Here is a 13,929-nt window from a genome sequence, read left to right as displayed (position 1 = left end):
TAAGCATAGAGCACATAAGATGCTTGACCTAGCCCATAAAGCCATCTCAAACCAAACTTTCTCTGATTTATTACCGCGTCACTCCTCGTTCTGTACAGAATGTGGTTTTGCACCTTCTTGATGCCCATTGTTTTTATTGCTCCCTCTAGATATCCATCCTTCCTGCGTGGTCCACTATTAAGAAGCACCCTCACACACCCCATTAAAGCTGCCAACTGCATTATTGCTCTATGCCAACCACCGTAACCCTTAACATTTTAATAGAAATCAGATACCCACCCAGCTAGGCCTAAATATGTACATACATACCAAACCGACTTGTAGTTGCAAAATTGTAAATACTTTTAGTTCGGTTGCATTGTTCAGTCTTAAGTCCCTTTATCCAAATGAGTACCATAAAAGACTTCTGTATGTTCCAGTAAAACATTTCTTGTGTACTGTTTTAATCTAATATTACTCTATTGACTGAAATGTATTTTAGGAATCCTCTTATCTCAAACCCACTTCTTATGTAAATATTACTTGTTGATCTCTGCACAGCATGTGATTAAGGTTTATACTGCAAAGGAAATGCCTATTTTCAGTATAGTTTGCAATCTGAACAGTTAGATATGATAACCCACCTCCACAGTTTTTTCCCTTTGAGGCGTAGCAGTAAGACATGCATGTTCACACTAAAAGGTTGCATAAACACAATCTAGAGGTGTGGGGCACTGGAGGATTGATGTCCTGAACTAGACAAGTCAATTGTAAACGTGCCACAGTGAAAGGTTTTGAGGGAAAACTGGTTGATTTCTTCCACCCAAGCTTGAGATCATAGAAATGAACACAGAATTGGAGTTTAAAATTCTGCGCCCTGCAAAGCTGTCTTTGCCCCAGTATTGGAACTTTCATAGATTCCCATGCTTTGTATCATTCCCCGTCGTCGGAATGGGAGCCTCGGTAGTATAAAAACCATAGAGACAAAAGAGAAACCCAGGCCTAGGCCTCATCTCATTTTGTATCCTATCACCCTCTTTTTGTAAAAAGAGACCAAATTTTTGCCAGAACCAATCAGAGCAGCCTCACCCTCTGGAACCTTCCTGAGAGAGCTCAGAGCCTCAGATTTTTCTACCGCACGTTGTGCTAGGGAGTCTCCTCTGAGCTCTGCTCAGTTTTTCTCAACTTTCTGGTTGATTCTTCTACATTTTTCTTCAAATTCGAGATGTCTGACAAGGAGAAGAAGGCCTTGTTTAGGGCCTGTGCCTCTTGTGGGAAAAAACGTCTGTTTGTGGAGGACAAGCATGAGAACTGTATTTACTGCTTGTATCCGGACCACAAGGCCCCAGACTGCAAGATCTGCAGGACCTTCTCCAACAAGACTCTTCGTGACAGAGAGGGTCGTCTGTTAACCTGGCTGCAGAAAATGAAGACTCGCAAGGAGGTGATCTCTTCAGATGAGGAGGATTCCACATCTTTTGCTTCCTCCCATCGATCAAGAAAGATGGGTAGGTCTCCTACTGCAGCTTCTACATCGGAGGCCCCTCTTCATGCCTCTCACAAGATCTCTGATAGGTCTGAGAAGGCTGGTCCCCTTCAATCTCCTCACGGAAGTGAAAAGGAGAGGCAGGGACAGGCTGCTGGTGGTGTTACAGCCTTGAAGGACAAAAAGGAGGCTGTTCTTCCTTCTCCTCCGTCCAAGAAGAGTAAATCCAGTGACAAGCACCTTGCTGTCGCTTCTGGCTCTGCTCAGGACAAAAAACAGCGTACGTCGACTACGAAAACACCAGGTACGTCGACGACAGTTCCATCAGTGAAAGTTCCCGCTCTTTCTGTTCCTCCGTCGACGGGATCGTCGACGGCAGGGGTGTCTACGACGACATCGTCGACGTTCAAGATCCCAAGTTCGTCGACGCTGACGACGGCCACGTCGACGACGGTGACGAGCAAGCTGCTGTCGACGGCCGCGTCGACGACGAAAACAACGTCGACGACGACCACCACTTCCACACCGACGAGGATGGTGAGGACGACGAGTTCGTCTACGAGACCGTCGACGACATCGTCGACGGTGAAGATTGTGTCGACGAAGTCTGTAATCCCGTCGACGATCCCGCCGACGACCGGGGCTCCGGTGACGACGGCACCGTCGACGAGCCCGTCGACGGGCCAAAGAGTGGTGTTAAGTATTCGGAAGATGAAAATTACACCGGAGATGACTTCTCCACGACGAGTGTCTCACCATGTGCCAACAATGCTGTTGGATGATGATTCTGAGGAGGATGAGATAGAGGAAGATGACACTTATGGCCCTGCATATAGTCCATCAGAATTGCATGTCAAGATGCAGGACACGGACACGGAGGAGTATGTTGAGCGGGCGGATGCCCAGCTTATCCACCCATATGGCCAGGAGGAACGACGCACGCCGGTCTTGGGACAGGGCATGGTGGCCATGCCCTCTTCACTTATTTCTGATTTGCAGATGATGCTTCAAGATTATCGCCAGAGGTTCCCGTCTGAGCAGCCGGGCCACTCTGCATCTACTGCTCCTCCCGTCCTACCTCAGGTACAACCGACTACTAGTCTTCCAGTGAGGTCCTCTTCACCACCGCCGAGGCCAGCGTTGGTGCGTGTCCGTACTCCGGATCCCTTACCAGTTCAGCCGGTCCCTCAGGATACCTCTTCGGATGAGGAGGTAATGCAGGTGGACACTGGGGATGACCCGTTGCAGGACCCTGACTTGGATCAGGGGGACAGTGCACCGCATGATCCGGACGCCTCTAGTCGTGACACGTCCGTCTCCCCTCCGGTGGATATAGGGGGTTTTCATCATCTGATGGAGCGGGCAGCTAAGAGGTTTGGTTTACCTATATCAAAGGAGGAATCTGAATGTTTCCTTTATGACTTTAAAGAACAATATCAAAGATCCGTCAAGTCTATTCCCATTATCGAACATGTATGGGAGGAGGGCATGAAGATCATGCAGAGTCCAGCCACGGTGATTCCAGTACTCCCCAGGCTGGAAAAGAAATATAAAGCTCCGGAAGGCAGTCCAGCTTGCCTCCTTGGTCAACCAAAGCCTGACTCAGTGATCTCTCAGGCGGCACAGAGCAAGTCAAAGTATCCGTCCACTCCGTTGACCACACCTCCGGACAAAGACGGCAGACGTCTTGATAATGTTGGAAAGCGTTTTTCCTCTATGGCCAGTTTACTAGTTCGGGCGGCAAATGCACTTGCCATCTTGGGCCGTTACGACCGCCAGATGTGGTGCGACATGGAACCCTTAGTGGAACTGTTACCTGAGCCCACTAAGGAGGAAGCCAGGAAGGTACTGGCAGAAGAAGAAAAATCTTCTGCAGAAGTAATTGACTGCGCAATGGACATTGCTTCCACGGCGTTTCGAGCCTTGGCCTGCTCCGCTGTGTTACGGCGTCAGGGTTGGCTGAAGGCCACCTGGTTTCGGCAGGAGGTCCAGAACAGAATCCTAGATCTCCCATTTGATGGGGAGATGCTGTTCGGGAAACATGTGGACGATACCCTGCAGAATATAAAGAAGGACACAGACACGGCAAAGTCCTTGGGCTCGCTCACCTATCGCAAGGTCCCCTTTAGGGGCGCACGAGGTAGAGGATTTGCGTCTTACAGAGGAAACCAACAACGATATTCCTCGCAGTCTTCTCAGTCCTACAAACCACAATACTCGAATCAGCGACAAGGACAGTCAGCATCTTTCTCTCGCAACCATCCGCGAGGCCGGCAACAGCGACAAGGTCGCGATAACACCAAAAGACAATAGCGGCCTCCCGGCTCTACCTACTGTTCCTCCCCTCCCGATCACATCAGTGGGGGGCAGGATATCACTTTGTCTGGACAGTTTGAAGTCAATAACATCGGACCAGTGGGTCCTCAACATCGTAGAGAGTGGACATACGTTGGAGTTTCACAACTTCCCTCCAACGCGAGCTCCGGACGCCATCCGCACAGGACATCTGGGATTACTCCACCTAGAAGCCCATCAATTGTTCCTCAAAGGAGCGATAGAACGGGTCCCACTCTCTCAGAGGGGCCTGGGGTTCTATTCAAGATTCTTCCTGGTGCGGAAGACGAAAGACACTTGGCGTCCCATCCTAGATCTTCGGGAGCTCAACACCTATCTCGTGAAACTCTCCTTCAGGATGGTCACTCTCCAGGAAATTCTTCCTCTCTTGAATCCGGGCGACTTCTTGGCGTCGCGGGATTTAGAAGACGCATATTTCCATATTCCAATACACCCAGCTCACAGACAATTCCTTCGCTTTACAGTGGGCAAGAGCCATTTCCAGTTCAAAGTGCTTCCATTCGGCCTTCGGTCGGCACCGAGAGTGTTCACCAAGGTATTGGCACCGGTGGCGGCTTTTCTTCGAAGGCAATCTCTCGAGGTCTTCCCTTACTTGGACGACTGGCTCGTCAAAGCACCATCGTTCCAGGAAGCTTCGCAAGCAGTGTCTACTTGCCTCCATCTGTTCCGCTGCCTGGGCCTTCTGTTGAACGAACGCAAGTTAGTCCTACTGCCTTCCAGGACTGCCAGGTTCCTGGGGTCCGTGTTGGACACCACGCAATGTTCAGCTCGTCCATCAGAGGAACGACAACAAAAGTTAATGGTTTCAGCTCATCTACTCTGCAGCAGAAAATTCCTGTCGGTCCGCCAATACAAATCCCTTCTCAGATCGATGTCATCCTGCATACCATTAATACCGCATTGCAGGTTACGAATGCGTCCTCTGCAGGAGGAGCTAGACAAGCAATGGCGCCAGGCAGAGGGGTCATTCAACGACAGAGTGGTCGTGACATCAGCTATGAGGACGGCGAGCGAATGGTGGCTTCAGAAAGCCAATCTCACCCAAGGCCTGACGTTCAGGATCTCGCCTTCGCCCATGGTGGTGACCACAGATGCGTCGTTGGAGGGCTGGGGCGCAGTTCTCCGAGAGCTTCAGGTCAGTGGCCGCTGGAGTCTAAGTCAGCGCCAGTGCCATATCAATTTCCTCGAGCTGACAGCCATTCGGTTGGCCTTGCAAGCTTTTCTGCCCAGAGTGGGCAACCGTTCAGTGCTGGTCCGGACGGACAATACGACGGCCATGCACTATGTCAACAAACAAGGAGGTACCAAATCTCAGACTCTGTCCGCGGAAGCTCAACGGATTTGGGATTTCGCGATTCTCAACAACATCGCTCTGAGAGCCGAGCACCTGGCGGGAACTCTCAATGTCCAGGCGGACGCCTTGAGTCGCCAGACGGAAGTAACTCACGAGTGGGAGTTGAATCAATCCATTCTAGACGGAGTGTTCTCAGTTTGGGGGATGCCTGCCATCGACCTCTTTGCTTCGCCGGAGAACGCCAAATGCCGGTTCTACGCAAGCAAGGTTCACCATCAGGGGTCCCTAGGGAACGCTCTTTCGATGGCCTGGTACAGCGCGTTCTTTTACGCTTTTCCTCCCATTCCCCTCATTCCTCGAGTTCTCAAGAAAATGAAGGCGGAACCCTGCAGGATGATTCTAATTGCTCCAGCATGGCCCAGACAATTCTGGTACACAGAACTACTGCGGCTCTCCCAAGCTCCTCCAATTCAGTTGAAGGCCATTCCGTCTCTCTTGTCCAGGACTCAGGGGCAAGTTTTCCACCCGGATCCGAGATCCCTCCACTTGACGGCGTGGCTCCTGAACACAGAGAATTCAGTCATCTAACACTGTCTCAGGAATGCAGAGAGGTCTTGGCTCAGGCCCGAGCACCAAGTACCAATAAAACTTACAAGGCAAAATGGAAGAGATTCTGCTTGTGGTGTCAACGGGAGGGTCTCCATCCTTACACTTCCCAACCTCATCGGTTGTTGCCTTATTTGCTATCTCTGGCTAAGTCTGGCTTGGCAAATTCATCGATCAAGGTGCATCTGGCAGCCATATCAAGGTATCGGCGCAGTTCCTCAGGTCCTTCCTTATGGTCCTCTAGGGTTGTGAAACAATTCTTGAAAGGATTATTCCGGATGTATCCGCCAGTCCGACCTCCTCCTCCAGTGTGGCAACTCAACCTGGTATTGGCGCAACTCATGAAAGCTCCGTTTGAGCCTGTGCACAAAGCAGACTTGAAGTTCTTATCTTGGAAGCTGGCCCTCCTTCTGGCCCTCACATCAGCGAGGCGGGTGGGTGAGCTTCAGGCGCTTTCCATAGTACATCCATTCCTGCAATTTACACGACAAGGTCTGGTTCTTCGGACCAATCCCAAATTCATCCCGAAAGCACCATCTGAGTTCCACTTGAATGAACCGGTGATCCTGAAAACCTTCTTTCCACACCCTTCTACACCGGCGGAGCGGACGCTCCATTCTTTGGACGTTCAACGATGCTTAAAGTTTTACTTGGAGCGCACACGTCCCTTTCGGAAGTCAACTCAGATGTTTGTGTCCTACAGCGCACCTCGCAAGGGGTTGCCTTTGACAAAGAGTGGCATTTCTCGCTGTATCTCCAGTGCGATTCAGTTCTGTCATCAGGAGGCCGGCAAGCCACTGGACGGAAGAGTCCGTGCACATTCCACAAGGTCGATGGCTTCCTCTGTGGCTCTCTTTTCAGGAGTGGCCATTAAGGACATCTGCAGGGCAGCTACGTGGAGCAGTACGCATACCTTCACGAAACACTACTGCCTGGAGTCTACAGGACGAGATGATGCGGCTGTTGGTCAGGCAGTCCTTCGGAATCTGTTTCATTAAGAGGTGAGCTTTCCCTAAGATCCCTCCATCCTGGTGAGCACATTTTGTTTGTTTTTACTATGTTTTCTATATTGCTTCTATGGTTATGTGATGCCATGTATTTACAAAATGTGTTCTTGGTAATTTACTGCTAGCTATTCTGATACAAAGCATGGGAATCTATGAAAGTTCCAATACTGGGGCAAGAAAACAAGTTACTTACCTGTAACTTTGGTTCCCCAGTATTGGTAACTTTCATAGATTCCCATGCGCCCACCCGCCTCCCCGGGGAAAGCTCAGCCTTGTTACAGAGTTAGTGGCGGTTTGCACAACGGCTACGAAAATCTGAGGCTCTGAGCTCTCTCAGGAAGGTTCCAGAGGGTGAGGCTGCTCTGATTGGTTCTGGCAAAAATTTGGTCTCTTTTTACAAAAAGAGGGTGATAGGATACAAAATGAGATGAGGCCTAGGCCTGGGTTTCTCTTTTGTCTCTATGGTTTTTATACTACCGAGGCTCCCATTCCGACGACGGGGAATGATACAAAGCATGGGAATCTATGAAAGTTACCAATACTGGGGAACCAAAGTTACAGGTAAGTAACTTGTTTTCTTACTGGTTACCTTTTTCTTTCAGTGGTGGATAGGCAGGTACTGTAATTGCTTATTTATTGATGCAGTATGTGGCAATAGGATTTGAGGAAGGGTGGAACAGGGCATGTAGGTTTGCAGGGGATGGTATTGTGAAGGATTGAAATTTGAATTACCATATTTGTGAATAGGTCCAAATTTTACTAAGTGAGTTAAAATATCCTAAATATAATTTTGATATATTTTTGTGAGAACGGTATTTACACCACAGCAAAGGATTGTTGTAGTGTCTTTGATTTAATGCCCACGTATGGCGGTGTTGAATTGTTGATTGTATTCAGAGATTCAGATGTGACTTTGTTCCTACTGCCATCCCTATTCTGTTATATTTTTTGCTTTATCAAAATTAGTAAAGTATCCTGTAGACGTCATTTTGGGCTTCCTTGTAATGAGCACATTAGGTTGATTTCTGGTGAAGTTTAAAATATTGATTTACGTTTTGCTTTGTTCAGATTTGCCTCATGATCTTTTCTGTTGCAGAAGCAGAATGTGGGAACCCTCTGTTTCTTCGATAACTCTGATGAACGGAGCTCTTCCTCCTCCTTTCTGGCTTGCACTGGGATGTCACCCTGCCCTTCCAGCAGCCCTATCACCAGCTGCATCCATGTGCTGAGTGAGGAGGAGGAGGAAATCAGACGTGACCGTATTACATCCACCCACTCCAGACTCTTCCAGCACGACTTTGCCGACCTGGATCTGAACCTGATTGAGGAAAATTAAAGCATCCAAACTCAGGAAACAATGATTCTAGGAGACATCTCGGCTGCAGAGCCAAGCTCCGGATCTGGTGCTGCGCATACTGTTCGGAAGACTCGTGCAGGCATTCTGGAGCCTGGAACATTCCATGGACTTGCTGCCCCTCACAGGGGACATTTTGGGGAAGGGGGTTTATGTGTTGTTTTTACATGTCCAGCAGGAGTCTGGGTCTCAATTCGGCAGATGAGTCTGGAGGGTCTTAGCAGGGCCAGGCTCCACCACCAGCTTCCCATCACATTTGAGGCTGCCTTCCCACCAATGGGATTGGTGACTTCATTTGTTGCGTCCCATTAAAAATACAAAAAAAAAACCAAAGTGGGATATGTTTGTTGGGTTTTCTTTTTTTGGGGGTTGAGGGAAAAGGCTGTGAAATTTGTTTGGGAAGATGAAAATTATTTCTGATATTTGAGGTAGATGGGCTTCTGCTTCATTGGTAATACAATACCTGCAAATCTAACGTGATACAAATTAAGCATCTGAAGTAAGGGTGCAGGAAAGCCAAACGACAGAAGTACAAACAAAACTGGGCTACGAGATGAGCCATAAGATGGGGTTCAAAAGAGGAAGTAATCCAGGGAGGGCACAGGAAGGATGGTTGCAGAATGTTGGGTACTGGGAAAGGTAAGCAAAGAAACTATGGGTAAATAGAAGGGTAAGCTGTGCAGTGGGGATTAGGAGCAGAAGATCAGCTGGGTTCAAAATAGGTTAATTTACAAAAGTGGATACTGATAAGAGCGAGCCACAGAGTTGGGGAAGGGGAGGAGGATGATCGTGTGTATGCTTTGGACTGCTTTTAGGCCACTAAAATATGTCTCGGCCCCCGAAGATGTCCTCCTTAACTGGGTTTGTACTGGAGGCCAAAAATGACCGTAGAAACTCTCCTTCACAAGTCTGTCTTCAATGAGTGGATTATATAACCTAATTTAGCAGAATTTACTGTGAATGAAATACCATTGTTCTTTTCAAATATGAAAGCCCGAATGTTTGGGAAAGTGTTCACAAGTGGTTGGTGTTCTTGCCGTTCCTAGGCTGGTGCTCTGGTGACTAGGCATCAATTACGGAAATCCTACTGGTGCTCTTGCATCAAAGTATTGGTGTTCAAGACTCTTATAGTAGCAATACTTCGTATGAGTAGACCAAACATTTTTTGGCACTTGAAGAAGGCGATTTAGGACCACGTCTCAGGCACCTGGGTAGTACAGGAAACTCGTCTGCCCTTAACTTGAGATGGGTATTTGACATCAAAGTGTGGGTTTCAGGTGTCGGTTTACTTTGTAGGATACATTGGGAATTCTCTTCTGAAACTTTCATGTTCAAATTTGCAAGAAATATGCTATAAAACCTGATTTATAAAACATAAATCCCTTTATACAGGTTGTGCTGCTCCTGTCTACCAGGGGCGTTTTCTTTTGTGCCCCTTGATAACCAAAATTGACTTCTGTTCGTATTTTAAATCATTGCTCAATACTGCCTCTAGCTCTGTTCTTGAAATTTTCTTCATGCTGAGCTATAAAATCCTTTGGCATGACGAAGTCACAGAAAAAGAGGGGGTGTTGCTGTGATATTTTCGGACAAAAGGTTAATTGCGAATAGCAATAGTGGTGGCCATAATCATCATACATTGGTATGACATTTCACCTTCTTGCTCACTTTTATTTTGATATATTGTCCTTAATTCTATTGTAAAAAGTGTTGGGTTTCGTTGGTGCTATCACATTGCCAGCCCCCAAACCATAAGCATTGGTGATTTAAATTATTCTGAGAGCCCCTTTAAGATCAATACGATTTATCAATTGGGCCCTGCCACACTTATTTGCCTGGTCATATCATGTTTGATTTATACTGTGCCACCCCCAGCCTAGTGTCTGGTATTACTGTAGTAGAAATGATTTAGACGGGTCACTCGCTCATTTCTACTGAGACTGATCCTAGACTAAACCGTTTAAGCTGCTGAATAAGAGCACTAGCAGGAGTTGGTGTCTTCTTACTGTTAAAGAAGTCTTCAAAGAAATTATCAGCTCTGCTTGGTGTTGTGGTAGTTTTAAACTACAGTGAATCTAGGGCCATTCTCTTGCATCTACAGTGCCTACTTCTTGTAGCGAGCAATCGGCCTTGAACCCGATGAGTTCCATCCTCTATAATCATTGGTTCACGTTGCATCTAAAAACTAAATAATTGGCCAACAAGCATGTTGAAAAAAGATGGTGCTAATCCTATTCAGATGAGACTGTTTCCCTTTGGAGTCCCTAAGCAATCATCTCCCATATTCATTTCAACCTGTTTTAAGACCCTTTGGGAGCGTTGATGGCATCATTGATGAAAAATGTGTTCACTAAACAGATGACATTAGTCTTACACACTGTTGGATTTAATCAAAGGACTGAGAATTTGAAACACCAGTTCAGTCCCTAAGGAGAAGCAACTCATTGCTGAATGGAAATAATGTTTTGCAATTCAGCGCAGACACAATGGAAATTGTGACGATGGGCAGAAGCTTGGACTTCTGTGCTCAGCCTCCTGACTAGTCCAGAGTGTTGAGTTTTATGATTCCTCCTTGACAAACCACTTTCACTAGAGGCACACATTTGAGAAAACCTGTTTTGGAGGCTGGGTATTAAAATTCTAAGAAGGTGAGGTCTGGAGCAATCTCTTTCATCATCTTTCCACGAGGCACTAGGAGCCTTATTCTTTGATTTGTTGCTCTTTCTTGTAGAAGCTTTTGTTTTTTTCCCTTGGGTCTCCTAATTTAAAGAACCCAGTGGTTAACATGCACTGACAAATAATGATAATCCTTTGCAGGAGATATTTCTGGTCAATCCAGTTTTCTGTCTCATGGTCTTTTGTAATGTACTTCTATTTGCTGGTCTTTGATGGATTCTGTTACCCACCCTGCTGCTTCTTGTGTTATCAAATAGCAGAGTTAGTTTGGGCTGTCTTATTTAACAAATGATGATGAAGTCGAAGTTTGGAATAAAGATTCTCTCGTTTTCCCAGGCCCTACGTTGAGACTGTCGCCCACCTTAAATCGTACATATTGTATGCCAAAGGAGGACTGGGAATTTGTGTTCAAAACTGGTTGCAAAATAAAATGTTGTGCAGCACCTAAAGGAGTGCGAAAAGAGGTAGGCAACTAGGAAGTTGCTATAGGAAAATGACTGATCTAAGTCTCACTCAAGTGATACAACAAACTAATGTTGGGCACACAACAGAGTATAACCATCCATATTCTGAGTCAGTGGCTAATATAGGCAATGTCAAGGGAGTTGGTGGACCTTCTGTGTTTATGCCGGTTTAAAACAGAAGTTGGGAAAGCAAACTCTTACATTATAATTAGTCTGTGACAAGCTATGAAAATTGTAAATATTTATACTTTGGATGGATACATCCTCTGTGGATTTCTCACCTTTTGAATTAACCCAATGCGCATCATTCCACTGAAACATTTCTCCTCAGTTCTCCCACGTCAACAAGGACGTCTCAATGGGACGGTTCTGCACGTGACCATGTGTGATATCATCTGAGCCATAAGAAGACCTTGTCAGTGTGCTGAAGGCAGTTCCCTTTTTTCCACACCGTCAACGCGTACGTTTTTCCCCAGACTCTCCATTTCTGGGAAATTCTTTGTTGCTGTTGTCGTGACTTTGTAGCCGTCGAAGATGACTACTCTGAGGAAGTCTGGTTTCAAGCCATGCAGAGAATGTGGGGGCCAGATGTCCATCACTAACCCCCCCACATGAAGATTGTGTATGGTGTCTTTCGTCTGACCACGACGTCTGGACATGAACTTCGTGCAAGCGCATGAATCTAAAAGCGCGGAAGGAGAGCAAGGCCACATTTTTCAAGGCCAAAAAGCAGAGGAGGTCAAGGACCAGCTCGAAGTTGCCGATTCCACACACTTCGAGGTCTTTGAAGAAACACAAGAAGCAGCGCTATGGTTCTCAGCGTCGCTCTTTGAAAGATGTGACTCCGAAGTCAGTATCACGAGTCCCAAATGTCATCTCAGGGATAAGATATCTCCGACTCCTTCACCGGGGGTGACTCCTGCCCTGTTTCCAAGGGCAGTGACTCCACCGGCTCCAAGAGATGGAACACCTCCACCATTGCCAAAATCAACCACTCCACCTCTGGCTCTGGGGTCTCCGATGCCACAACCAGAGCCAAATTCAGTGCCTCCCCAAACTGCTACAGAGCCTGTGGTACCGGATCCGACATATCCTACTTTCCTGGCTCTGGGATCGGATCAGTCACATTTTTTAAATGCTATGTTTGACTTGATCGCCAGAGCAGCAAGCCCTACTGGTGCTCCTGTTTGCCCCATGGGTCCTTTGGCATATTTCCTGGTAGGTTTGCCACTTCACTTTCCCCAGGTACTGCTCATACCTTTCATGCCTATGGTTCCATCCTCTTCCGATGCCAAGATTTTTGACACCGTTGCAGTCTTTGGCGGGTCGAGCTCCTCTAGATGGTTCATCCCCGGTGCCATCTGGCTCCAAACCGGCGCCGACTCTTCTTCGACCGGCTTCGTCTCCTGCGGACCTCACTTCAACGCCGGTCCCGAAGTCACCATTGCTGCGTCTGGCGCTGCCAACACTATTTCCAAGGATAAGTCTCGGAGGTAGGTGCAAAGACTGTTGGAGGGAAGAAGAGTAACAGGAGGAACATGGAGTGGCTGAGCAAGGCGAGATTGTAGAAACTGACCCGGATTTTGAGGGTTTACAGGAGGCTAGTGGCCTGGACACCCCTCCTGATTGGGAGCTTTTGTCACCAAAGGGCTTGCCGATGCAAGAGGTGAGAACATATCACGCTGTGATCAGAAAGGCTGCAGACCTCTTGAGTTGCCTCTTCCTACAGCAAGGTTGAGGTCTAATATTCTGGCGGAGGTACTCCATTCTCCTTCCTCTATTTCAGAACCTTTACTTCCCTTGAAATGAGGCATTGACATAGCAAATTCTCGGTCGGGTAGAAGCCAATGTCCACTCCAGAGGTCTCCAGGACCATGGCAAGGAGGTACAAGGTGGCACCAGGGGATCCTGCTTTTCTGTTCACCCGTCCTTCGCCACAAAGCTTGGTGGTCCAGGCTTCATGCTCTTCGAGGTTGTCTGCACGTTCCTTCCCATGTACGCCTGCGAATAGGGAGTCAAAGGGCATGGAGCAATCGGCAAAGAAGGTGTTCTCGTTGGGGAGTATGGCCCTTAAGTCCACAAATGCCACATGCCTTGTGGGTTGCAACATCCATGCCTTCATGACTCAGCCAGGGAGGTTGTCCCAAAGTGGCCCGAGGAGGTACAAGGGCATTTGTCAGAGGTGTTGTCGGATGCCCAAGCTGCTGCCCGCTAAGTGATACAATCCAGTCTGGACACGGCCGATTCGGTAGCCAGGGTGATGGGATGGTCTGTGGCTACTAGAAGGCATGCATGGTTGTGTGGTTCGGGATTCTCTCCTGATGTCCAGGCTACATTGCTGGATTTGCCCTTTGATGGATCTCGCCTGTTTGGGGCTAATGCGGATTAGGGCTGCAGCATTTTAAGGACAGTAAAGCCACAGCAAGGTCTTTGGGAATTAAATCTCAGTCCAGGTGCTTTGGACTGTTCTGAAAGTTTTGAGACTTTGGAAAAAAAACGTCCTTTCGTGCCAGGCAACAACCACAGCAGCATCAGGCAAATTCCTTGTAGAGGGGAAAGGGCAGAGGTAGTCTGCGGAGTGCTGCACAACAACAATCCTCCTCTTCCTCTTCTGCCCTTCCAGCTGGTGTAGCAGGGAAGCAGCTCTAGCTTTACCATCCTAGAGCATGCTAGTCACGTGGGAGGATAGGGTGTCCCATTTTCTACAG

At 47.7% G+C, this 13,929-nt stretch overlaps 1 protein-coding gene across 3 annotated transcripts in view; it reads left to right on the top strand.

The window, feature by feature from the left end:
• FAM53C (family with sequence similarity 53 member C) overlaps positions 1-11,094 on the top strand; it is a 138,787-nt gene extending 127,693 nt beyond the window's left edge. For 2 of the 3 annotated variants that reach the window (XM_078652712.1, XM_078652710.1), the window contains one exon: positions 7,824-11,094. In XM_078652712.1, coding sequence (XP_078508838.1) covers positions 7,824-8,063 — 240 coding nt within the window. In that variant the 3' untranslated portion in view covers positions 8,064-11,094. The remainder of the gene's footprint in view (positions 1-7,823) is intronic. The other variant, XM_078652711.1, reaches the window with a different exon arrangement.
• The last annotated feature ends 2,835 nt before the right edge of the window (positions 11,095-13,929 follow it).

This window comes from Lissotriton helveticus, chromosome 7, assembly GCF_964261635.1.
Source record: "Lissotriton helveticus chromosome 7, aLisHel1.1, whole genome shotgun sequence".
Taxonomy (NCBI): domain Eukaryota; kingdom Metazoa; phylum Chordata; class Amphibia; order Caudata; family Salamandridae; genus Lissotriton; species Lissotriton helveticus.
This window is presented reverse-complemented; position numbering and strand designations above follow the sequence as displayed.